The sequence below is a fragment of the Mustelus asterias genome, chromosome 31, assembly GCF_964213995.1.
Source record: "Mustelus asterias chromosome 31, sMusAst1.hap1.1, whole genome shotgun sequence".
In the NCBI taxonomy this organism is placed as follows: Eukaryota; Metazoa; Chordata; class Chondrichthyes; order Carcharhiniformes; family Triakidae; genus Mustelus; species Mustelus asterias.
Genome location: NC_135831.1, coordinates 3,209,346 through 3,235,546, shown reverse-complemented (window position 1 = coordinate 3,235,546; position 26,201 = coordinate 3,209,346). Strand labels below are relative to the sequence as shown.

At 50.9% G+C, this 26,201-nt stretch overlaps 1 protein-coding gene across 1 annotated transcript in view; it reads left to right on the top strand.

The window, feature by feature from the left end:
* The first annotated feature begins 5,517 nt into the window (after positions 1-5,517).
* LOC144481621 (zonadhesin-like) overlaps positions 5,518-26,201 on the top strand; it is a 129,019-nt gene continuing 108,335 nt past the window's right edge. The window contains exons 1-7 of the mRNA XM_078200758.1: positions 5,518-5,588; positions 7,130-7,173; positions 9,917-10,087; positions 12,032-12,297; positions 18,581-18,665; positions 21,332-21,460; positions 21,691-21,921. Of these exons, the coding sequence (XP_078056884.1) occupies positions 9,949-10,087; positions 12,032-12,297; positions 18,581-18,665; positions 21,332-21,460; positions 21,691-21,921 (850 nt within the window). The 5' untranslated portion in view covers positions 5,518-5,588; positions 7,130-7,173; positions 9,917-9,948. The remainder of the gene's footprint in view (positions 5,589-7,129; positions 7,174-9,916; positions 10,088-12,031; positions 12,298-18,580; positions 18,666-21,331; positions 21,461-21,690; positions 21,922-26,201) is intronic.

Here is a 26,201-nt window from a genome sequence, read left to right as displayed (position 1 = left end):
GTATTAGCATGGATAGAGGATTGGTTAACTAACCGAAAGCAAAGAGTGGGGGTAAATGGGTGTTTTTCTGGTTGGCGATCAGTGACTAGTGGTGTGCCTCAGGGATCAGTGTTGGGACCGCAATTGTTTACAATTTACATCGATGATTTGGAGTTGGGGACCAAGTGTAGTGTGTCAAAATTCGCAGATGACACTAAGATGAGTGGCAGAGCAAAGTGTGCAGAGGACGCTGAAAGTCTGCAAAGGGATATAGATAGTCTAAGTGAGTGGGCGAGGGTCTGGCAGATGGAGTACAATGTTGGTAAATGTGAGGTCATCCATTTTGGTCGGAATAACAGCAAAATGGACTATTATTTAAATGGTAAAAAATTGCAGCATGCTGCTGTGCAGAGGGACCTGGGTGTCCTTGTGCAGGAATCTCAAGGAGTTGGTTTGCAGGTGCAGCAGGTAATTAAGAAGGCAAATGGAATTTTGTCCTTCATTGCTTGAGGGATGGAGTTTAAAAACAGCGAGGTTATATTGCAGCTGTATAAGGTGCTGGTGAGGCCACACCTGGAGTACTGTGTACAGTTTTGGTCTCCTTACTTGAGAAAGGATATACTGGCACTGGAGGGGGTGCAGAGGAGATACACTAGGTTGATTCCGGAGTTGAGAGGGTTGGCTTATGAGGAGAGACTGAGTAGACTGGGGCTATACTCATTGGAATTCAGAAGAATGAGGGGAGATCTTATAGAAACATACAAGATTATGAAGGGAATAGATAAGATAGAAGCAGGGAAGTTGTTTCCACTGGCAGGTGAAACTAGAACTAGGGGGCATGGCCTCAAAATAAGGGGGAGCAGATTTAGGACTGAGTTGAGGAGGAACTTCTTCACACAAAGGGTTGTGAATCTGTGGAATTCCCTGCCCAGTTGAGGCTACCTCATTGAATGTTTTTAAGGCAAGGATAGATAGATTTTTGAACAGTAAAGGAATTAAGGGTTATGGTGAGCGGGCGGGTAAGTGGAGCTGAGTCCACGAAAAGATCAGCCATGATCTTATTGAATGGCGGGGCAAGCTCGAGGGGCCAGATGGCCTACTCCTGCTCCTAGTTCCTATGTTCTTCTTAAACTGAGTGGGCCCATCCGAAACTCTCAGAGAGCCAGGCCAGAAAGGAATGATATGAGAGACTCAGCAGATCTGGCAGCAACTGCAGAGAGAGAAACAGACTTAACGTCTCAAGATCAAGCGACTCTTCCTCAGGGGTAACCCTAATTGCCCCTTAGTGTCCAAATATGTGCGGGTTAGGTGGATTGGCCATGCTAAATTGCCCCTTAGTGTCCAAATATGTGCGGGTTAGGTGGATTGGCCATGCTAAATTGCCCATTAGTGTCAGGGGGATTTGCAGAGTAAATGCATGGGGTTATGGGGATAGGGCCTGGGTGGGATTGTTGTCGTTGCAGGCTCGATGGGCCACATGGCCTCCTTCTGCACTGTCAGGATGCTATGATTCTATGATAGAGGTGTACAAAATAATGAGGGGGAGAGATAGAGTGGATGGGATAACATTGTTTCCCCTGGCGGAGAATTCTAGAACCAGGGGGCAGCAGGTAGCTGTAGGTGTAGAGGGAACACGTGGAAGAACTGTTTTACGCTGAGAGTGGTGGGTGTCTGGAGTTCACTGCCCGAGTTGGCGGCGGAAGCAGAGACCCCAAACTCTTTTGAAAAGTATTTGGTTCCGCACCTCAAGTGTTGATGACTACAGGACTGTGGACCAGGTGCAGGAAGTAGGGGATTAGAAAGGATTTCCTCGGACTGGAATGAGCAAGATGGGCCGAATGGTCTCCTTCTGGAACTTTTGTGTGGCTCTACGAGGGAGGAAAGGTCAGCACGGTGGCACAGTGGGTTAGCACTGCTGCCTCGCAGTGCCAGGACCCCGGGTTCGATTCCCGGCTTGGGGTCACTGTCTGTGTGGAGTTTGCACATTCTCCCCGTGTCTGCGTGGGTTTCCTCCGGGTGCTCCGATTTCCTCCCACAGTCTGAAAGACGTGCTGGTTAGGGTGCGTTGACCCGAACAGGCGCCGGAGTGTGGCGACTGGAGGATTTTCACAGTAACTTCATTGCAGTGTTAATGTAACCCTTACTTGTGGCAAATAAACTTTACTTTCAGAGAGGAATCGGGTATGAGATGGGTTGGAGCAGAAACACCAGAATGGGGCAGATGGGCTGAATGGCCTGCTCCTGGAAAAAAGAACAAAGAAAATTACAGCACAGGAACAGGCCCTTCGGCCCTCCAAGCCTGCACCGACCATGCTGCCCCGACTGAACTAAAGCCCCCTACCCTTCCGGGGACCATATCCCTCTATTCCCATCCTATTCATGTATTTGTCAAGACGCCCCTTAAAACTCACTACCGTATAATGGGTTGAAAGTTGAAGGGTCATGATAGGTGTGCAGTAAACATGCAATGCAGTTTATTTGTACCCTGGGTGTGACTTTGGAGTTTTGGAGGTGGCTTTATTTGGATTTTTTGGATCTACCATCTCGGGTCATCAAGCAATGCTGGCATCACTAACGATAATTAGGGACTATAGATTGAAAGTGCTGAGTATCTGATCATGCCCAGAAATGGACAAGCAGGACTGGAGCACAGACTGCACATGCCTGTTATAATGGACTCAGGCAGCGTGTATACATTATTAATGCATGCAGTGAGCAGTCAGCACTCCCACAATGCTCATTGGCCTCACATCCTTGAGGCCAGTGAGCGGCACGGTAGCACAGTGGTTAGCACTGCTGCTTCACAGCTCCAGGGTCCCGGGTTCGATTCCCGGCTCGGGTCACCGTCTGTGTGGAGTTTGCACATTCTCCTCGTGTCTGCGTGGGTTTTCCTCCGGGTGCTCCGGTTTCCTCCCACAGTCCAAAGATGTGCGGGTTAGGTTGATTGGCTATGCTAAAATTGCCCTTAGTGTCCTGAGATGCATGGGATTAGCAGGTAAATATGTAGGGATATGGGTGTAGGGCCTGGGTAGGATTGTGGTCGGTGCAGACTCGTTGGGCCAAATGGCCTCTTTCTGCACTGTAGGGTTTCTATGATTCTTTCTATGATCCTTAAGTGGGGACCAGATTTTGGGCATGTATGACACCCACTTAAAGGAAGTTAACATCTGTTCAAAAGATGGTGCAGTCTGGCTGAACAATCCCTGGGAAAATGTCTGAGAGGAGAAATGTGGATGAAGTAACTACTGAGAGGACACTGCTATGTTCCGATGGTACTATGAAAGCCCCTCCCTTAAACTCCCAACTCCGCCTCCGCTTTACTCACAGCTGGGAGAGACACAGACCAAGAGGGTAGCCTCCTGGCACCTTTACCTATGCTGGTTGGTGTTGGGCTGGAGGGTTGTTATCTCTTTTGGGGTCCCCTGTACTCATTGGAGACACCCCCTCCCAAGCTTAAAAGCCCCCATAACATTTAACTCACACCCCCTCTCCCCACATGGCCTTTGAAACCAAACCCCCTACCTCCATCACTGCCCTTGCTGGGACTTGCCAATCAAGCCCCACTGATACCTTCAATCCAGCCTCATTATCTCTGGGGATTGGCTGCAGTTCCAGCAATGGCCACTGAGTGAACTTGGCACTGACTGGACTGCAGAGTTGCCAGCCATCAGCTTTCCTAGGTGGGACCTCCTCTCTCGATAGGGTCCAAAGTCTCGTCATTAACAAATTAATGTCCCGCTGAGTATAAAATAGCTGCAGGGCAGCCGTTATCAGCCAGAAGGCATTCTCCACCAAGTCTTCGGTTGCAGGGTATGAAACCTGGCATGTGAAAAATTCTGCCCAATAATACCAGCTTCTTCTACATATCTTTGTCCCAGTTATCTCAGCAAGATGGACCATTTAACATATTTTACTTTGATCTGACCAAAATCATATTTTTCCACAACGGAATCAGTATCAGAATGATTTCAAAGCGGAGTGTTTTGTATTCATTTGATGGATGACATTCCAGTTTGTCCAGCTGTGGGATACTGCTGTGCCTCATGGTCCTGCAGCCGCCACACCTGGACATGGAAGTGCAGTTAAACTCTGCCATGAGGACAGTATCATGGACACTTAATCCACTCCAACCAAGTGGCTTCCTGTTGTCCCACAATGACCTATCTGCCATTCGCCACAACGCGATCTTGCCCATCACATTCATGACGACTTGAAAAAGCCACCAAGGAATCACTAAAAAGCATGCCAATCATTTTGAGAAACAATAGCTAATATTCATGCAGTTGATCTCAACCCACTATTCCGATGGATAAACTGGAACAATATCACTTTCTTCAATGTCTAAATGCTGGAACTACCTTCCTAACAGCACGGTGGGTGTACTTACACGCCATTGACTGCAGCAGTTCAAGAAGGTGGCTCGACACCATCTTCTCATGGGCAATTAGGGATGGGTAATAAATGCTGGCCTTGCCAGCGACACCCACATCCCCTGAAATAATTAATTTAACTGGTTCCTGGCTTTCACTTCCTTAGAGGTTTATAAACTGATGAAGGGGATAGATAGAGTGAACGTTCAAAGACTATTTCCTCGGGTGGATGGAGCTATTACGAGGGGGCATAACTATAGGGTTCGTGGTGGGAGATACAGGAAGGATATCAGAGGTAGGTTCTTTACGCAGAGTGTGGTTGGGGTGTGGAATGGACTGCCTGCAGTGATAGTGGAGTCAGACACTTTAGGAACATTTAAGCGGTTATTGGATAGGCACATGGAGCACACCAGGATGATAGGGAGTGGGATAGCTTGATCTCGGTTTCAGATAAAGCTCGGCACAACATCGTGGGCCGAAGGGCCTGTTCTGTGCTGTACTGTTCTATGTTCTATGTTCTATGTATCTGCTTCCACTACCTCCCCCGGCAGCGAGTTCCAGGCACCCACCACCCTCTGTGTAAAAAAACGTGCCTCGTACATCTCCTTTAAACCTTGCCCCTCGCACCTTAAACCTGTGCCCCCCTAGTAATTGACTCTTCCACCCTGGGGGAAAAAGCTTCTGACTATCCACTCTGTCCATGCCCCTCATAATCTTGTAGACTTCTATCAGGTCTCCCCTCAACCTCCGTCGTTCCAGTGAGAACAAACCGAGTTTCTCCAACCTCTCCTCATAGCTGATGCCCTCCATACCAGGCAACATCCTGGTAAATCTTTTCTGTACCCTCTCCAAAGCCTCCACATCCTTCTGGTAGTGCGGCGACCAGAATTGAACACTATATTCCAAGTGCGGCCTAACGAAGGTTCTATAAAGCTGCAACATGACTTGCCAATTTTTAAACTCAACGGCCTTGCACTGTGAAAGCCGCTGGAATTCTGAGGTGCCGGGGGGGAGGGAGTTGGAGGGACAGATTTATTTGAAAGGATTTGTGGAAAGGTATAGAAAGTTGCATTGTGTTCAAACCCACCCGGGGAAACGTTATTAAGAAGTGTGAATTGTTGTTGGAGACACTGTCTTGACGCACTGTGATATCATCTGCGCAGGTACAACAGTCACGACGCTGGACTCTACCACCGACCGGCCCCTGACCACGCTGTCAACAACACTGCCCACCTCAAGGTGAAGGAACAACACGACCGCGAGATTAATCTGATTCCCAGCGACCTTTACCGCGCCACCAGCACGAACAAACAGGCCATTGGCTGACCACGGCCGCTTGGCAACCTGAACAAGGCCTCAACCCCACTGCCGCCAACGAAGACACATTAGCGTGTTGGCGGAACATCTGAGGGAATTTGGGGCCTAATAAGTGTTGTGAGGCCTCCTGATCTATCCTGGCCCTGATGTGAAGGATTTGAGTTGATTTATTATTGACACATGTATTGGGATAGAGTGAAAAGTATTGTTTCTTGCACGCTATACAGACAAAGCATACCGTTCATAGAGTACATAGGGGAGAAGGATTTGATTTATTATTGTCACATGTATTGGGATACAGTGAAAAGTATTGTTTCTTGCGCGTTATACAGACAAAGCATACCGTTCATAGAGTACATAGGGGAGAAGGATTTGATTTATTATTGTCACATGTATTGGGATACAGTGAAAAGTATTGTTTCTTGCGCCCTATACAGACAAAGCATACCGTTCATAGAGGGCGGCACGGTAGCACAGTGGTTAGCACTGCTGCTTCACAGTTCCAGGGTCCTGGGTTCGATTCCTGGCTCGGGTCACTGTCTGTGTGGAGTTTGCACATTCTCCTCGTGTCTGTGTGGGTTTCCTCCGGGTGCTCCTGTTTCCTCCCACAGTCCAAAGATGTGCGGGTTAGGTTGATTGGCCAGGTTAAAAATTGCCCCTTAGAGTCCTGAGATGCATAGGTTAGAGGGATTAGCGGGTAAAATATGTGGGGGTAGGGCCTGGGTGGGATTGTGGTCTGTGCAGACTCGATGGGCCGAATGGCCTCCTTCTGCACTGTAGGGTTTCTATGATTTCTTTCTATGAGTACATAGGGGAGAAGGATTTGATTTGATTTATTATTGTCACAGGTATTGGGATACAGTGAAAAGTATTGTTTCTTGCGCGCTGTACAGACAAAGCATACCGTTCATAGAGAAGGAAAGGAGAGTGTGCAGAATGTGGTGTTACAGTCAGAGCTAGGGTGCAGAGAAAGATCAACTTAATGCGAGGTAGGTCCATTAGAAAGTCTGACAGCAGCAGGGAAGAAGCTGTTCTTGAGTCGGTTGGTCCGTGACCTCAGACTTTTGTATCTTTTTCCCGACGGAAGAAGGTGGAAGAGAGAATGTCCGGGGTGCGTGGGGGGGTCCTTAATTATGCTGGCTGCTTTTCCCCGAGGCAGCGGGAAGTGTAGACAGAGTCAATGGATGGGAGGTTGGTTTGCGTGATGGATTGGGCTACAATTAACGACCTTTTGTAGTTTCTTGTGGTCTTGGGCAGAGCAGGAGCCCCAGACCAAGCTGTGATACAACCAGGAATGTATGTGGGGGAGAGGGGGAGAATCAGGATATTGAATCTGATGATCAGCCATGATCAAAATGAATGGTGGAGCAGCCGAGAGTTGCAGTGTGATGGTCTTGGGTCTTCAGGGATGCGTAGAATTCAGAAGAATTCACTCATTTATTTTGTTCTCTCTCTGCCCACAGACCCACAACGCCTCCGTATTGCAACCTGGAAGAGACGGCGAAAGGTAATAGTCCACTCACTCCGTCATCCTGATCGGTCCCCGCATCATCACCCCACCTCCCGCCCCTGTCCGTCCCGGCTCCGGCCCCTCACGGGTGCTGGAGGAGGCCACTCAACCCCTCGACTCTGCCTCATGGTCCTGGTAGGCCGTGGCTGGGCCTCCGACTCAGCTCCAACCCCTTCGTTGCCACGGTGACCGTTGGTTGGTTGGTGAAATCCACCCCAGTCCAACCTCGCAAGAATCCTAGAGGTCGTTGATGATGGGTCACCCACGGCGAGATATCCAGAATGGAAACGGGTTCTTCGGCCCAGCTCTTCCATGGTTACCTAAACTGGACTAGTCCCATTTGCCCGCGCTTGGCCCATATCCCTCGAAATCTTTCCCTATCCATGAACCTACCCAAATGTCGTTTCAATGTTGTCATTGTACCCGCCTCTGGCAGCTCATTCCATACACTCACCACCCTCTGTGTGAAAAAACTACCCCTCGGGTCCCTTTCCCCTCTCACCGAAAACCTACGCCCTCATGATTTGGACTCCCTCCTACCCTGGGGAAACAAAGGAGGCCATTCAGCCCATCGCGTCTCCATCAATTCTTACCCCAGACTTGCCTGGTAAACCCCTCTTATTTACCCCACTAACCTGCACATCTTTGGAACTAAGGGGCAATTTAGCATGGCCAATCCACCTAACCTGCACATCTTTGGACACTAAGGGGCAATTTAGCATGGTCAATCCACCTAACCTGCACATCTTTGGACACTAAGGAGCAATTTAGCATGGCCAATCCACCTAACTTACACATCTTTGGACACTAAGGGGCAATTTAGCATGGCCAATCCACCTAACCTGCACATCTTTGGACACTAAGGGGCAATTTAGCATGGCCAATCCATCTAACTTACACATCTTTGGACACTAAGGGGCAATTTAGCATGGCCAATCCACCTAACCTGCACATCTTTGGACACTAAGGGACAATTTAGCATGGCCAATGCACCTAACCTACACATCTTTGGACACTAAGGGGCAATTTAGCATGGCCAATCCACCTAACCTGCACATCTTTAGACACTAATGGGCAATTTAGCACGGCCAATCCACCTAACCTGAAAAAGGAGCGAGACTCCGAAAGCTTGTGCTACCAAATAAACCTGTTAGACTTTAACCTGGTGTTGTGAGATTCCTTACTGTAATTGCAACAACACATCCCTGCTCCTGTACTCGAAACCTCTCGCAATGAAGGCCAACATACCATTTGCCTTCTTTACCGCCTGCTGCACCTGCATGCTTACCTCCAGGGACTGGTGCACAAGGACACCCAGGTCCCTCTGCACACTCCCCTCTCCCAATTTACAGCCATTCAGGTAATGTCTGCCTTCTTGTTTTTGCTTCCAAAGTGAATAACCTCACATTTATCCAAATTAAACTGCATCTGCCATTGATTAGCCCACTCACCCAACCTGTCCAGATCATTCTGAAGGATCTCTGCATCCTCCTCACAGTTCACCCTCCCACCCAACTTGGTATCATTTATATTAATGATTTGGATGAGAATATAGGAGGCATGGTTAGTAAGTTTGCAGATGACACCAGGATTGGTGGCATAGTGGACAGTGAGGAAAGGTATCTCCAATTGCAGCGGGATCTTGATCAATTGGGCCAGAGGGCTGACGAATGGCAGATGGAGTTTAATTTAGACAAATGCGAGGTGATTCATTTTGGTAGATTGAACCAGGGCAGGACTTACTCAGTTAATGGTCGGGCGTTGGGGAGAGTTACAGAACAAAGAGATCTAGGGGTACAGGTTCATAGCTCCTTGAAAGTGGAGTCACAGGTGGACAGAGTGGTGAAGAAGGCATTCGGCATGCTTGGTTTCATCGGTCAGAACATTGAACACAGGAGTTGGGACGTCTTGTTGAAGTTGTACAAGACATTGGTAAGGCCACACTTGGAATACTGTGTACAGTTCTGGTCACCCTATTATAGAAAGGATATTATTAAACTAGAAAGAGTGCAGAAAAGATTTACTAGGATGCTACCGGGACTTGATGGATTGAGTTATAAGGAGAGGCTGAATGGACTGGGACTTTTTTCTCTGGAGCGTAGGAGGCTGAGGGGTGACCTTATAGAGGTCTATAAAATAATGAGGGGCACAGATCAGCTAGATAGTCAATATCTTTTCCCAAAGGTAGGGGAGTCTAAAACTAGAGGGCATAGGTTTAAGGTGAGAGCGGAGAGATACAAAAGTGTCCAGAGGGGCAATTATTTCACACAGAGGGTGGTGAGTGTCTGGAACGAGCTGCCAGAGGTAGTAGTAGAGGCGGGTACAATTTTATCTTTTAAAAAGCATTTAGACAGCTACATGGGTACGATGGGTATAGAGGGATATGGGCCAAATGCGGGCAATTGGGATTAGCTTAGGGGTTTTTTTTAAAAAAAAGGGCGGCATGGACAAGTTGGGCCGAAGGGCCTGTTTCCATGCTGTAAACCTCTATGACTCTATCTCTGCTTTGGTAATCTATACCCTGATTGATAAAGGCGAGTGTGTCATGTTCCTTTTTTCACCACCCTATTCACCGGCCTTCCGGTCTTCAGAGATCTACGGACAAACACGCCAAGGTCCCTTTGTTCTCCCAGTGTTCAGACCTTTTGGAGTATACTTGCTTGTGAGAAAGACTCCTTCCAAAACGCATCACCTTGAGGGACACAGGATTAACCAGGATTATTCGTTCCACCGCCCGCAGATTACATCACCCGCTGTGACTTCAACGACAACATGGACCCCTTCTGCCGCTGGACCCAACTGTGTGACTCCGACAATGGCGAGTGGATCCGGACTAACGGGGAGACCCCCACCCTGAGCACCGGACCCTCCCGCGACCACCCGGCCCCGTGGGGGCAGGACCAGACGCCCGGTAAGACGGGGGCAGCGGCGAGCGATGATGGGGTGTTCCCTCCCCCCGCCACAGAAGGGGGCATGAGCGGGTCGGCAGTGTGGGAGGGTGGGGTTGTGGCGGGGGAAGGGGAGGGGCGTGGGGTTGGGGGGGGGGTTAACAATAAATGTCACGCAGCTGCACCAATCAGCCCTCAGATTCGGCACGCTCTCAACGAATAGAAGCAGAGAAACCCCCCCACCAGCACAGGAGGAGGCCATTCGGCCCATTGAGCCTGCACCGACAACAATCCCACCCTATCCCCGAAACCCCAAATATTTACCCTCCTAATCTCCCTGTCATTAAGGGGCAATTTAGCACGGCCAATCCCCCTAATCCGCACATCTTTGGACACTAAGGGGCAATTTAGCATGGCCAATCCACCTAACCTACACATCTTTGGACACTAAGGGGCAATTTAGCATGGCCAATCCCCCTAACCTGCACATCTTTGGACACTAAGGGGCAATTTAGCACGGCCAATCCCCCTAACCTACACATCTTTGGACACTAAGGGGCAATTTCGCATGGCCAATCCACTTAACCTGCACATCTTTGGACACTAAGGGGCAATTTAGCACGGCCAATCCACCTAACCCGCACATCTTTGGACACTAAGGGGCAATTTAGCATGGCCAATCCACCTAACCTGTACATCTTTGGACACTAAGGGGCAATTTAGCATGGCCAATCCACCTAACCCGCACATCTTTGGATACTAAGGGGCAATTTAGCACGGCCAATCCACCTAACCTACACATCATTGGACACTAAGGGGCAATTTAGCCTGGCAAATCCACCGAACCTACACATCTTTGGACACTAAGGGGCAATTTAACATGGCTAATTCACCTAATCCGCACATCTTTGGACACTAAGGGGCAATTTAGCATAGCCAATCTACCTAACCTGCACATCTTTGGACACTAAGGGGCAATTTAGCACGGCCAATCCACCTAACCTGCACATCTTTGGACACTAAGGGGCAATTTAGCGTGTCCAATCGACCTAACCTGCACATTTTTGGACACTAAGGGGCAATTTAGCATAGCCAATCCACCTAACCCGCACATCTTTGGACACCTAAGGGGCAATTTAGCATGGCCAATGAACCTAACCTGCACATCTTTGGACACTGAAGGGACAATTTAGCATGGCCAATCCACATAACCTGCACATCTTTGGACACTAAGGGGCAATTTAGCACGGCCAATCCACCTAACCTGCACATCTTTGGACACTAAGGGGCAATTTAACATGGCCAATCCACCTAACCTGCACATCTTTGGACACTAAGGGGCAATTTAGCATGGCCAATCCACCTAACCTGCACATCTTTGGACACTAAGGGGCAATTTAGCATGGCCAATCCACCTAACCCACACATCTTTGGACTGTGGGAGGAAACCGGGGTGTGTGGGGTCCTTGATTATGCTGGCTGCTTTTCCTGAGGCAGCGGGAAGTGTAGACGGAGTCAATGGATGGGAGGCTGGTTTGCGTGATGGATTGGGCTACATTCACGACCCATTGTAGTTCCTTGCGGTCTTGGGCAGAGCAGGAGCCCCATACCAAGCTGTGATACAACCAGAAAGAATGCTTTCTGTGGTAAAAATTGATGAGAGTCGCAGCGGACATTCCAAATTTCCTTAGCCTCCTGAGAAAGTGAAATTGAATTTTATTGAACTCAAATTCCACCGTCATCCACGGTGGACTCGAACACGGGCCCCAGAGCATTATCCTGGGCTACTAGCCCAGTGACAATACCCCCCTCACCCCAACCCTGTCTTTGTAACCTCCTCCAGCCCTACAGCCCTCTAAGATTGCTACGATCCCTCATTTTGAGAGAGTGGGGACTCTAGTTAGGTTCCGCTGAGCGAGCGAGCGTCCCTCCGCGATTTTAACCCCTGTTTCTTGCCTCTTGACCAGGTTACTACATCTACCAGGAGGCCAGTAACTTAGTTCCCGGGCAGTTTATCCGCCTCGAGAGCCCGGTCGTGAATATCAGCGCTGAGGGTGCCTGTATCCAGTTCTCGTACCACATGAACGGTTCCTACGGCAACGGGGCGATGCTCATGGTGCTGCTGCGGGAAGGGGAGAGGGAGACGCTATTGTGGAATCGGACTGTGCCCCAGAGCCACGCCTGGCTGCAGGGGGCCGTCACCGTCCCGGGCCAGACGGGCAGGACCATCCAGGTGAGGGAGCGCGCGCGGGCACTTTGCTGACGCATTGGGGGTTCCCAATTGGGCGCGACCTGGAGGCTTCATTGCATGATGGGATATGACTCGCTGACGCATTGGGGTGACCAACTCCCAGTGGTACCATCGCAAAAGCTTCCCCCACTTCCTCTGCCCCCACCCCCCCAAACCCCACCCCCTGCCCCCGCGCTCCCAGAACATGGCTGTTGCCCCGCCCTCACCCATTGGTCCTCTGATATGTCCACCCTGAGCCAATTGGAACTGACTCTGTTGCCCAAATGGCCCACTCTCTGTCAAACCCAGAGTGGGCGGCACGGTAGCACAGTGGGTTAGCACTGCTGCTTCACAGCTCCAGGGACCCGGGTTCGATTCCCGGCTTGGGTCACTGTCTGTGTGGAGTTTGCACATTCTCCTCGTGTCTGCGTGGGATTCCTCCGGGTGCTCCGGTTTCCTCCCACAGTCCAAAGATGTGCGGGTTAGGTTGATTGGCCGTGCTAAAATTGCCCCTTAGTGTCCTGGGATGCGTAGATTAGAGAGATTAGTGGGTAAATATGTAGGGATATGGGGGTAGGGCCTGGGTGGGATTGTGGTCGGTGCAGACTCGATGGGCCGAATGGCCTCTTTCTGTACTGTAGGGTTTCTATGATTTCTATGATTACAGTGCAGAAGGAGGCCATTCGGCCCATCGAGCCTGCACCGACCACAATCCCACCCAGGCCACCATTCCCGTAACCCACATATTTGCCCCACTAATCTGCTCTGACACTAGGGTTAAGTTAGATTGGCCAATCAACCTGATCTAGAGGGTGGCACGGTGGCACAGTGGTTAGCACTCCTGCCTCGCAGCGCCAGGGACCCGGGTTCGGTTCCCGGCTTGGGTGTGGACATTCACGACCGGGCTCTCGAGGCGGATAAACTGCCCGGGAAGGAAGTTACTGGCCTCCTGGTCGATGTGGTAACCTGGTCAAGAGGCAAGAAACAGGGGTTAAAATCGCGGAGGGACGCTCACTCGCTCAGCGGAACGTAACTCCCGTGTGGAGTTTGCACGTTCTCCCCCCGTGTCTGCGGGGGTTTCCTCCGGGTGCTCCGGTTTCCTCCCACAGTCTGAAAGACGTGCTGGTTAGTGTGCATTGGCCGTGCTAAATTCTCCCTCAGTGTTACCCGAACAGGTGCCGGAGTGTGGGGCGACTGGGGGATTTTCACAGTAACTTTTTTTTTAAAGTTGATTTATTATTGTCACAAGAACTGGTGAAGTGACACGGAATCAGAGGAGAGTTGGCAAGATGGGTACAGAACTAGCTTGGCCATCGAAGACAGAGGGTAGCAGTAGAGGGGTGTGTTTCTAAATGGAGGGCTGTGACTCATGGTGTTCCGCAGGGATCAGTGCTGGGATCTTTGTTGTTCATTGTATATATAAATGATTTGGAGGAAAATGTAGCTGGTCTGATTAGTCAGTTCGCAGACGACACAAAAATTGGTGGAGTTGCGGATAGTGAAGAACAAACAAACAAAGAACAAAGAACAGTACAGCACAGGAACAGGCCCTTCGGCCCTCCAAGCCCGCGCCGCTCCCTGGTCCAAACTAGACCATTCTTTTGTATCCCTCCATTCCCACTCCGTTCATGTGGCTATCGAGATAAGTCTTAAATGTTCCCAGTGTGTCCGCCTCCACCACCTTGCCTGGCAGCGCATTCCAGGCCCCCACCACCCTCTGTGTAAAATATGTCCGTCTGATATCTGTGTTAAACCTTCCCCCCCTTCACCTTGAACCTATGACCCCTCGTGAACGTCACCACCGACCTGGGGAAAAGCTTCCCACCGTTCACCCTATCTATGCCTTTCATAATTTTATACACCTCTATTAAGTCTCCCCTCATCCTCCGTCTTTCCAGGGAGAACAACCCCAGTTTACCCAATCTCTCCTCATAACTAAGCCCCTCTATACCAGGTAACATCCTGGTAAACCTCCTCTGTACTCTCTCCAAAGCCTCCACGTCCTTCTGGTAGTGTGGCGACCAGAACTGGACGCAGTATTCCAGATGCGGCCGAACCAACGTTCTATACATCTGCAACATCAGACCCCAACTTTTATACTCTATGCTCCGTCCTATAAAGGCAAGCATGCCATATGCCTTCTTCACCACCTTCTCCACCTGTGACGTCACTTTCAAGGATCTGTGGACTTGCACACCCAGGTCCCTCTGCGTATCCACACCCTTTATGGTTCTGCCATTTATCGTATAGCTCCTCCCTACATTATTTCTACCAAAATGCATCACTTCGCATTTATCAGGATTGAACTCCATCTGCCATTTCTTTGCCCAAATTTCCAGCCTATCTATATCCTTCTGTAGCTTCTGACAATGCTCCTCACTATCTGCAAGTCCTGCCAATTTTGTGTCGTCCGCAAACTTACTGATCACCCCAGTTACACCTTCTTCCAGATCATTTATATAAATCACAAACAGCAGAGGTCCCAATACAGAGCCCTGCGGTACACCACTAGTCACAGGCCTCCAGCCGGAAAAAGACCCTTCCACTACCACCCTCTGTCTTCTGTGACCAAGCCAGTTCTCCACCCATCTAGCCACCTCCCCCTTTATCCCAAGAGGATTGTCAGAGGATAGAGAAAGATATAGACCGGTTGGAGACTTGGGCGGAGAAATGGCAGATGCAGTTTAATCCGGACAAGTGTGAGATGATGTATTTTGGAAGGTCCAATGCATGTAGGAATTATCCAGTGAATGGTCGAACTCTTCGGAGTATTGAGAGGCAGAGGGATCTGGGCGTATATGTCCACTGATCACTGAAAGTGGCAACGTAGGTGGAGAAGGTAGTCAAGAAGGCATACGGCACGCTTGCCTTCATCGGCCGGGGCATTGAGTTTAAAAATTGGCAAGTCATGTTGACGCTTTATAGAACCTTAGTTAGGCCGCACTTGGAATATAGTGTTCAATTCTGGTCGCCACACTACCAGAAGGATGTGGAGGCTTTGGAGAGGGTACAGAAGAGGTTTACCAGGATGTTGCCTGGTCTGGAGGGCATTAGCTATGAGGAGAGGTTGGAGAAACTTGGTTTGTTCTCACTGGAACGATGGAGGTTGAGGGGGCGACCTGATAGAAGTCTACAAGATTATGAGAGGCATGGACAGAGTGGATAGTCAGAAGCTTTTTCCCCAGGGTGGAAGAGTCAATTACTAGGGGGGCACAGGTTTAAGGGGAAAAGTTTAGAGGAGATGGGCGAGGTAAGTGTTTTACACAGAGGGGGGTGAGTGTCTGGAACGCGCTGCCTGGGGAGGTGGTGGGAGCGGGTACGATCGCGGCATTTAAGGGGCAACTGGACGAATACATGAATAGGATGGGAATGGAAGGTTCCGGACTCCGTAAGTGCACACGGTTTTAGTTCAGGCAGGCATCATGAGCGGCGCAGGCTTGGAGGGGCCAAAGGGCCTGTTCCTGTGCTGCAGTGTTCTTTGTCCTTTGTCCTAGGCTTACATTAACACCGCAATGAAGTTACTGTGAAAATCCCCCCAGTCGCCGCACTCCCGGCGCCTGTTCGGGTAACACTGAGGGAGAATTTAGCACGGCCGATGCATCCCCTAACCAGCACGTCTTTCCCCGGACTGTGGGACTTCCAGTAACTTCATTGCAGTGTTAATGTAAGCCGACATGTGACACCGATACATGAACTGAAAGAGAAGCTTGATGAACTACACAAAAGCGTGCAGGAGAGAATGAGAGGAAGACTAAACGCCAGGCAAATCATTTTGAAACACGGCCTCCCCCCCCCCGGGTGGGGGGGGGGGTGGTTTCTCCCTTCCGTCGCTTCCAGTAGAATCTTGGAGATTAATCGTCAGCTTCTGGAGATACCTGAGAATGTTGGCAACCCTCCCAGTAAAACTTCGTTCAGTCCAGATACGCAGCAATTTATCTCAGAACAGGAGATGCGAAACGCCAAAGAAGTGACCCAAATACTGTCTCCCGCATGCATAATGATCATATCACTTGTACTCCATGGCCTCATTAATTTAGTGCAGCAGAGAGGAAGTTCATTAGTGAGCTGACGTGAAAACCTCCAGCAGTGCTGTTAACAGCTCTGTAACCTTCATATACCCCCCACCGCAACCCCCCCCCCACCCCCCACCCCCAGCCCCTCCAGCCCCCTCCCCCTCCCCGATCGTCCCGACAGGCATCAAACCACTCTTTGAAGCGATCAGTGTTACCAATTCAATCCCTTCGTAAGACCCCTGTGCCTATCCCAAGAGCTGGTTGTGTGGGTGGGGGCGGGGGGAATAGGGGGTGCGGAGAGAAAAGGCAGCACTCCAGGGCATCACGGTGGGCACAGTGGGGTTAGCACTGCTGCCTCGCAGCGCCAGGGACCCGGGTTCGATTCCCGGCCTTGGGTCACTGTCTGTGCGGAGTCTGCACGTTCTCCCCCCCGTGTCTGCGTGGGTTTCCTCCGGGTGCTCCGGTTTCCTCCCACAGTCTGAAAGACGTGCTGGTTAGGGTGCATTGGCCGTGCTAAATTCTCCCTCAGTGTTATCATAGATCATAGAAACATAGAATCACAACAGTGCAGAAAGAGGCCATTCGGCCCATCGAGTCTGCACCGACCACAATCCCACCCAGCCCCTATCCCCATAATCCCATGCGTTTACCCGAGGTAGTCGCCCTGACACTAAAGGGCAATTTAGCGTGGCCAATCCATCTAACCCGCACATTTTTGGACACTAAGGGGCAATTTAGCATGGCCAATCCCCCTAACCAGCACATCTTTGCTAACCACTGTGCTACCGTGTTACCCGAACAGGCGCCGGAATGTGACGACTAGGGGATTTTCACAGTAACTTCATTACAGTGTTAATGTAAGCCTTACTTGTGAGCAATAAATAAACTTAACTATCGGTTAGGTGGATTGGCCATGCTAAATTGCCCCTTAGTGTCCAAAGATGTGCGGGTTAGGTGGATTGGCCATGCTAAATTGTCCCTTAGTGTCCAAAGATGTGCGGGTTAGGTGGATTGGCCATGCTAAATTGTCCCTTAGTGTCCAAAGATGTGCAGGTTAGGTGGATTGGCCATGCTAAATTGTCCCTTAGTGTCCAAAGATGTGCGGGTTAGGTGGATTGGCCATGCTAAATTGTCCCTTAGTGTCCAAAGATGTGCGGGTTAGGTGGATTGGCCATGCTAAATTGCCCCTTAGTGTCCAAAGATGTGCAGGTTAGGCGGATTGGCCATGCTAAATTGTCCCTTAGTGTCCAAAGGTGTGCAGGTTAGGTGGATTGGCCATGCTAAATTGCCCCTTAGTGTCCAAAGATGTGCAGGTTAGGTGGATTGGCCATGCTAAATTGCCCCTTAGTGTCCAAAGATGTGCAGGTTAGGTGGATTGTCCATCCCTAATTGCCCCCTCGAGATGTCCAACAAAAAGGAATTCCGAGGCTACAGGCCCACGAGGCAGCTCCAAAGATGGCCGCCAACAATGGCGGCGCTATTCAAATGGGAAGCTGTTCGAGAGGGCGGTAATGGGAGGGGTGGTAGGCCGCAACCTTCGGGGCGGGGGGTGGGGGGGTTATGGGTTCAGAGGAGGTCATGGAGATCGGGAGGGGAGGAGTCGAGGACTTGGAAATCATTTAATTTGATTGGATTTGATCGGGATGCAGTGAAAAGCATTGTTTCTTGCGCGCTATACAGACAAAGCATACCGTTCATAGAGTACATAGGGGAGAAGGATTTGATTTATTATTGTCACATGTATTGGGATACAGTGAAAAGTATTGTTTCTTGCGCGCTATACAGACAAAGCATACCGTTCATAGAGTACATAGGGGAGAAGGATTTGATTTATTATTGTCACATGTATTGGGATACAGTGAAAAGTATTGTTTCTTGCGCGCTATACAGACAAAGCATACCGTTCATAGAGTACATAGGGGAGAAGGATTTGATTTATTATTGTCACATGTATTGGGATGCAGTGAAAAGTATTGTTTCTTGCGCCCTATACAGACAAAGCATACCATTCATAGAGAAGGAAAGGAGAGAGTGCAGAATGTAGTGTCACAGTCATAGCTCGGGTGCAAAAGAGTTAGAGTGAAGTTTTAGAAGCAGAGAAAGAGAGTAAAAGGTAGAATGAGAAGGCTTGCTGGGCACAGCTTGCAAGAAGTCGCCTTGCTCCTGCGCCATCTTGGAAATAAGGATGAGAGTTTGAAAGTTTCTCCTGTCAATTGACCCTGGCGACTTCTCTCTCTCCCCCCACCCCTCCCCATCTCTGCACCCCTGACTAGGTCATCTTCAAGGCGATCCGAGGTTTGGCCGAGGCAGCAGATATCGCTTTGGACAACGTCGCCGTGGTAACCGGGCCTTGTTTCGGTGAGTTCTCCTGACGTACTGGGAGCGAGCAGGTCGCTTGGTGAACATACAGTCACAGTAGCCTCCCTCCCCACACCCCCCCCCCCCCACCAACTCCACCCCGCTCTGTTTTGGGGAGGGGGGGGGGGGAGGTGTAAGAGTACCCCGAGGTACTCTTCCAAAAGAAACCTGAGCAATCTGGCGTCACGGGGGATCGATCCACCGGGAGTGTGTGAAGGGATGGCCTACAGGTAAGCTATCATCCTGCCATTAATCACTCCTCTAATGCTGTCATTGGCACACAGCCGCAGAACGTGATGAGGAAGGGAAATTCAATGTTGGCATTTACAGCGAAGGGAATGGACTATTAAAAATAGCAACGCTTCCCTGTAGCGGAACCGGGGTCTCGGGGAGACCGCATCTGGAATAGCCATCCAATCATAGAATCCCCACAGTGCAGGAAGAGGCCATTCAGCCCATCGGGTCTGCACCTATCACACTCCCAACCAGGCCCAATCCCCACAGCCCCACATATTTACCCTGCTAATCCCTTCGACATGGCCGAAATTTTCGGACTGGAGGCAGGTTGCTAGCGGAGTGCCGCAGGGATCGGTGCTTGGTCCTCTGCTCTTTGTGATTTTTATTAATGACTTAGAGGAGGGGGCTGAAGGGTGGATCAGTAAATTTGCTGATGACACCAAGATTGGTGGAGTAGTGGATGAGGTGGAGGGCTGTTGTAGACTGCAAAGAGACATAGATAGGATGCAAAGCTGGGCTGAAAAATGGCAAATGGAGTTTAACCCTGATAAATGTGAGGTGATTCATTTTGGTAGGACTAATTTAAATGTGGATTACAGGGTCAAAGGTAGGGTTCTGAAGACTGTGGAGGAACAGAGAGATCTTGGGGTCCATATCCACAGATCTCTAAAGGTTGCCACTCAAGTGGATAGAGCTGTGATGAAGGCCTATAGTATGTTAGCTTTTATTAACAGGGGGTTGGAGTTTAAGAGCCGTGGGGTTATGCTGCAACTGTACAGGACCTTGGTGAGACCGCATTTGGAATATTGCGTGCAGTTCTGGTCACCTCACTATAAGAAGGATGTGGAAGCGCTGGAGAGAGTGCAGAGGAGATTTACCAGGATGCTGCCTGGTTTGGAGTGTCGGTCTTATGAGGAAAGGTTGAGGGAGCTGGGGCTGTTCTCTCTGGAGCGGAGGAGATTGAGGGGAGACTTAATAGAGGTTTATAAAATGATGAAGGGGATAGATCGAGTGAACGTTCAAAGACTATTTCCTCGGGTGGATGGAGCTATTACAAGGGGGCATAACTATAGGGTTCATGGTGGGAGATATAGGAAGGATATCAGAGGTAGGTTCTTCACGCAGAGAGTGGTTGGGGTGTGGAATGGACTGCCTGCAGTGATAGTGGAGTCAGACACTTTAGGAACATTTAAGCGGTTATTGGATAGGCACATGGAGCACACCAGGATGGTAGGGAGTGGGATAGCTTGATCTTGGTTTCAGATGAAGGTCGGCACAACATCGTGGGCCGAAGGGCCTGTTCTGTGCTGTACTGTTCTATGTTCTATGTTCTATGGCCAATCCACCTAACCTGCACATCTTTGTTCACTAAGGGGCAATTTAGCATGGCCAATCCACCTAACCTGCACATCTTTGGACACTGAGGGGCAATTTAGCATGGCCAATCCACCTAACCTGCACATCTTTGTTCACTAAGGGGCAATTTAGCATGGCCAATCCACCTAACCTGCACATCTTTGGACACTGAGGGGCAATTTAGCATGGCCAATCCACCTAACCTGCACATCTTTGGACACTGAGGGGCAATTTAGCATGGCCAATCCACCTAACCCATACATCTTTGGACACTAAAGGGCAATTTAGCATGGCCAATCCACCTAACCCGTACATCTTTGGACACTAAGGGGCAGTTTAGCACGGCCAATCCACCTAACCCGTACATCTTTGGACACTAAGGGACAATTTAGCATGGCCAATCCACCTAACCCATACATCTTTGGACACTAAGGGGCAATTTAGCATGGCCAATCCACCTAACCCGTACATCTTTGGACACTAAGGGGGAATTTAGCATGGCCAATCCACCTAACCTGCACATCTTTGGACACTAAGGGGCAATTTAGCATGGCCAATCCACCTAACCTGCACATCTTTGGACACTAAGGGACAATTTAGCATGGCCAATCCACCTAACCTACACACCTTTGGACACTAAGGGGCAATTTAGCATGGCCAATCCACCTAACCTACACATCTTTGGACACTAAGGGGCAATTTAGCATGGCCAATCCACCTAACCCGCACATCTTTGGACACTAAGGGGCAATTTAGCATGGCCAATCCACCTAACCCGCACATCTTTGGACACTAAGGGGCAATTTAGCACGGCCAATCCACCTAACCCGCACATCTTTGGATGGTGCGACTTTGCGTCGGTGCAGACTCGATGGGCCGAAGGGCCTCTCCTGCACTGTGGGAATCTGTGATCCTCCTGCCCTTTAAGGCGTTCCTTTGGTCGTCCTGTCCCTGACGTCTCCTTTCGTGTGCGGGCGGCAGGTTCATGTCGGGAAGATTGCCCCATCGTTGCAATATCTTCGTGCACAGACATCGTGGCGCTGACTGTGTTCCTTGCCCCGTTGCCCCCACAGCGTGTATCAGCGGCTGCGACTTTGACGAGGGCATGTGCGGATGGACCACGGAGATGCCCGTGGGCGATGTACAGGATAAGGGCTGGATCCGGGGACAAGGCCAAGCTGTCGACTTCACAAAACCCGGCTGTAAGGAAACACCTTTCTACTTATTCACTCTCGGGGACGTGGGGGGGGCGGGGGGCGGGAGGGGGGGTGGGGAGTTGTGGCGGGGGGGGGAGGGCAGGGGGCGGCGGGGGGAGGGGTTTTGGGTTGGGAATATCAGCCAGTGAATGGCCCCCCCCCACCTTCATCCCTCCCCGTCATGGGTGTGAGTCGCTGTAACAGGCGCTGAGTGACATCTGTCTCTCCCGTTCCAGTTGGCTTGTACATGCTGATCGATCCCGAGTTCAACCAGCCAGGACACAGGTTCCACTTGAAGAGTCCGGCAGTGCGATCCTCACCGTGTCTCTCGCTGACCTTCCGCTATTACCTCACCGGGACGGCGGCGATGGTCATCTACGCCCAGGGACAAGGCAAGTGTCGACCATTCCGCTTCACCCGCTGTCGGACGCTATCCCCGCTCTTCGACCTGTGCTCCCTCGAGCTCGGTCCTTCACCCGCCTCCCTCTCCCCTTCTCTCGCTCCAATTCTGGCCCTCCGAGCCACCTCGCTTTCTATCCCCATCAGCACACATTCCCCCTCTCTCTCTCTCTCTCCCTCTGCCTCTCGCACTCTCCCTCTCTCTCCCTCGCTCCCTCTCTCTCTCTCTCTCCCTCTCTCTCTCTCACTCCTCTCTCTCTCCCTCTGCCTCTCAGACTCTCCCTCTCTCTCCCCCCCTCTCCCTCTCTCTCCCTCTCTCCCTCTCTCTCTCTGTCCCTCTATCTCCCTCCCTCTCTCTCACTGACCCCTCTCTCTGTCTCTCTCTCTCCCCCTCTCTCTCTCCCCCCCTCCTCTCTCTCTCCCTCTCTCTCTCTCTTTGTCTCTCTCTGTCTCTCTCTCTCCCCCTCTCTCTCTCTCCTCTCTCTCTCTCTCCCTCTCTCTCTCACTCCTCTCTCTCCCCCTCTCTCTCTCTGATGCACGTCAATTGAACTCAAGACACAAGGCTTCGGTAACTGAAGGCTTTTATTGCCTAACAATGGAACTACTAGAACGTAAGTACACCACCCCAGACTGACGAGGTCCCGCCCGAGCAGGGGGTCTTATACCTCTCCCAGGAGGCGGAGCCCGACTGGGATGTGCCACAACAGTAACAACCACAGGTGTATTAATCCCACCCTAGCCCAACAACAACATTAGAACAACCCCACAGTGGGAACCAACGATGGTTCACCACATTCACCCCTCCTTTGAGAACAAAGGCCGGCGGGGTGCGAAAACAGACTAAAAAAAAGTCAACAGATTATAAGTCCAGACGGTCTGGAGGACCGCACCGTCATTGTGACCTCCTCAATACCGGCGGTGACACCGGAGTAGGTGCTTGCGGTGGCGTTCTCTCCAAAACAGCGTCCGGCTGTCCTCTCGCGGACTCCCGGGCCGGTTGACCCTGATGAAGCGGTAGTGCAGGGGATCCCGGTACATTCTGCGATGGCGCCGATCTCCGAGTCTCAGGCAAGCTGTACAGTGGAGTATAACTGTTATGCACTGGTCCCGGTGCTGACCGCGCCACGTCCGGGGAAGAAATAAGGGATAAGGGATTCGTCACTGGGGGTGTGGGAGCGACAGGAGTTGCTACGTCCCCTGCGGGCGCCAGGTCTCGGATCGAGACTGTGTCCTCTCACCCGTCAGGATATGCCACATAGGCATACTGAGGGTTGGCGTGGAGGAGGTGGACCTGTTCGACCAAGGGGTCGGACTTGCGGGCCCTTACATGTCGCCGCAGAAGGACGGGTCCTGGGTACGTCAACCAGGCTGGTAAGGATATCCCCGAGGACGACTTCCGAGGGAATGAGAACATCCTCTCGTGGGGAGTAGCATTGGTTGCCGTACACAGGAGGGAGCGAATGGAGTGAAGCGCATTTGGGAGGACCTCCTGCCAATGGGAGACTGGAAGGCCCCTGGACTTCAGCACCAATAGGACAGCCTTCCAGACTGTAGCATTCTCTCGTTCCACCTGTCCGTTACCCCTAGGGTTGTAACTCGTGGTCCTACTAGAGGCAATCCCGTATGAGAGCAGGAATTGCCTCAAGTCATTACTCATGAACGACGAGCCCCTGTCGCTATGTATATAGCTGGGGTACCCGAACAGGGTAAAAAGATCACGGAATGCCTTGATCACCGTGGCAGTCGACGTGTCCGCGCAGGGGACAACAAACGGGAACCGGGAGTACTCGTCTATGATGTTAAGAAAGTACACGTTCCGATCTGTCGAGGGAAGGGGGCCCTTAAAATCCACACTCAGCCTCTCGAAGGGGCGAGTGGCCTTGACCAAATGTGCCCGGTCAGGTCGGTAAAAGTGCGGTTTGCATTCCGCGCAAATCCAACAGCTCCTTGTCACTGACCTGACGTCCTCCACCGAGTAAGGCAGGTTGCGGGCTTTGATAAAGTGGTAGAGCTGAGTGACCCCAGGATGGCACAGGTCATTATGGAGGGCGTTCAAGCAATCCTCCTGCATAGTAGCGCATGTTCCGCGCGAGAGGGCATCCGAGGGCTCATTGAGTTTCCCTGGACGATACATGATATCGTAATTATAGGTGGAGAGCTCAATTCTCCACCGCAAGATCTTGTCATTCTTGATCTTGCCCCTCTGCGTGTTATTGAACATGAACGCCACGGACCGCTGGTCCGTGATCAGGGTGAACCGCTTCCCCGCCAGGTAATGGCGCCAGTGTCTGACGGCCTCCACAATGGCCTGGGCCTCCTTTTCCACCGCTGAATGCCGAATTTCGGGACCTTGGAGGGTGCGGGAAAAAAACGCGACGGGCCTGCCCGCCTGGTTTAGTGTGGCGGCCAGGGCGAAATCAGATGCATCACTTTCCACCTGAAAAGGGATGGATTCGTCTCCCGCGTGCATCGTGGCTTTCGCAATGTCGTGTTTCAATGCCTTGAAGGCCAATTGGGCCTCTGGCGTGAGTGGAAAAGTCGTGGACTTAATAAGCGGACGGGCTTTGTCCGCGTAGTTGGGGACCCACTGCGCATAATAGGAGAAGAAGCCTAGGCATCTCCTCAGTGCTTTTGCGCTAGCGGGCAAAGGAAGTTCAGCAAGGGGGCGCATACGGTCGGGATCAGGGCCAATGACCCCGTTTTCCACCACGTATCCCAGGATGGCTAACCGGCGCGTATGGAATACACACTTCTCCCTGTTGTAGGTCAAATTCAGGCGAGATGCAGTGCGTAAAAAGTTCTGGAGATTTGTGTCATGGTCCTGCTGATCACGGCCGCAGATGGTGACATTATCCAGGTACGGGAAGGTAGCCCGCAGCCCGTACTGGTCCACCATTCGGTCCATAGCACGCTGGAAGACCGAGACCCCATTGGTGACACCAAATGGAACCCTAAGAAACTGATACAGACGACCATCCGCCTCAAAAGCCGTGTAGTGTCGGTCCTCTGGGCGGATGGGGAGTTGGTGGTAGGCGGACTTAAGGTCTATGGTGGAGAACACCCGGTACTGCGCAATCTGATTGACCATATCAGATATGCGCGGGAGAGGATACGCATCCAGCTGCGTATATCGATTAATGGTCTGACTGTAATCAATGACCATCCGGGGTTTGTTCCCGCTCTTAACCACCACAACCTGTGCTCTCCACGGACTAACACTGGGCTGTATGATCCCTTCTTTGAGGAGCCGCTGAACCTCAGATCTGATGAAGATCCGATCTTCAGCACTGTAACGCCTACTTTTAGTAGCGATGGGCTTGCAGCCTGGTACCAGATTCTTGAATAAAGAGGGTGTGGTGATCTTTAATGTGGAAAGACTGCATGCGGGGCGCTTTGGACAATTTGGAGACTGCAGCTGGTCCCCTACTGTCAGCGAAGGGAGTGGCCCACCGTACTGTAGGATCACACTCTTCATGTGGAACATAAAGTTTAGTCCGTGGAGAATTGGTGCGCAAAGATGCGGCAACACAAGGAGCCTGAATCGCTCGTAGATTGTGCCCTGCACTTTCAGAGTTACCACACAACGTCCTTGAACAGGGACAGACCGGGACCGTGATGCCATAGAGATTGTCTGTTTGGCAGGTTGAACCTGGAGTCCACACCTCTTTACAGTGTCAGGGTGAATAAAGCTCTCAGTGCTCCCGCTGTCAAACAGACAATAAATTGCACGACCATTTACCTTTATGTCCATCATTGAACACAGTAAGAAGTTTAACAACACCAGGTTAAAGTCCAACAGGTTTATTTGGTAGCAAAAGCCACACAAGCTTTCGAGGCTCTGAGCCCCTTCTTCAGGTGAGTGGGAATTCTGTTCACAAACAGAACTTATAAGACACAGACTCAATTTACATGAATAATGGTTGGAATGCGAATACTTACAACTAATCCAGTCTTTAAGAAACAAAACAATGGGAGTGGGGAGAGCATCAAGACAGGCTAAAAAGATGTGTATTGTCTCCAGACAAGACAGCCAGTGAAACTCTGCAGGTCCACGCAACTGTGGGAGTTACAAATAGTGTGACATAAATTCTGATTCTAGGATCGCATGATAAAGACTCAGGAGGAAAAAAGCAGAAATATTTATGTGAAATAGTGTGACATAAACCCAATATCCCGGTTGAGGCCGTCCTTGTGTGTGCGGAACCTGGCTATCAGTTTCTGCTCCGCGACTCTGCGCTGTCGTGTGTCGCGAAGGTCGCCTTGGAGAACGCTTACCCGAATATCAGAGGCCGAATGCCCGTGACCGCTGAAGTGCTCCCCAACAGGAAGAGAACAGTCTTGCCTGGTG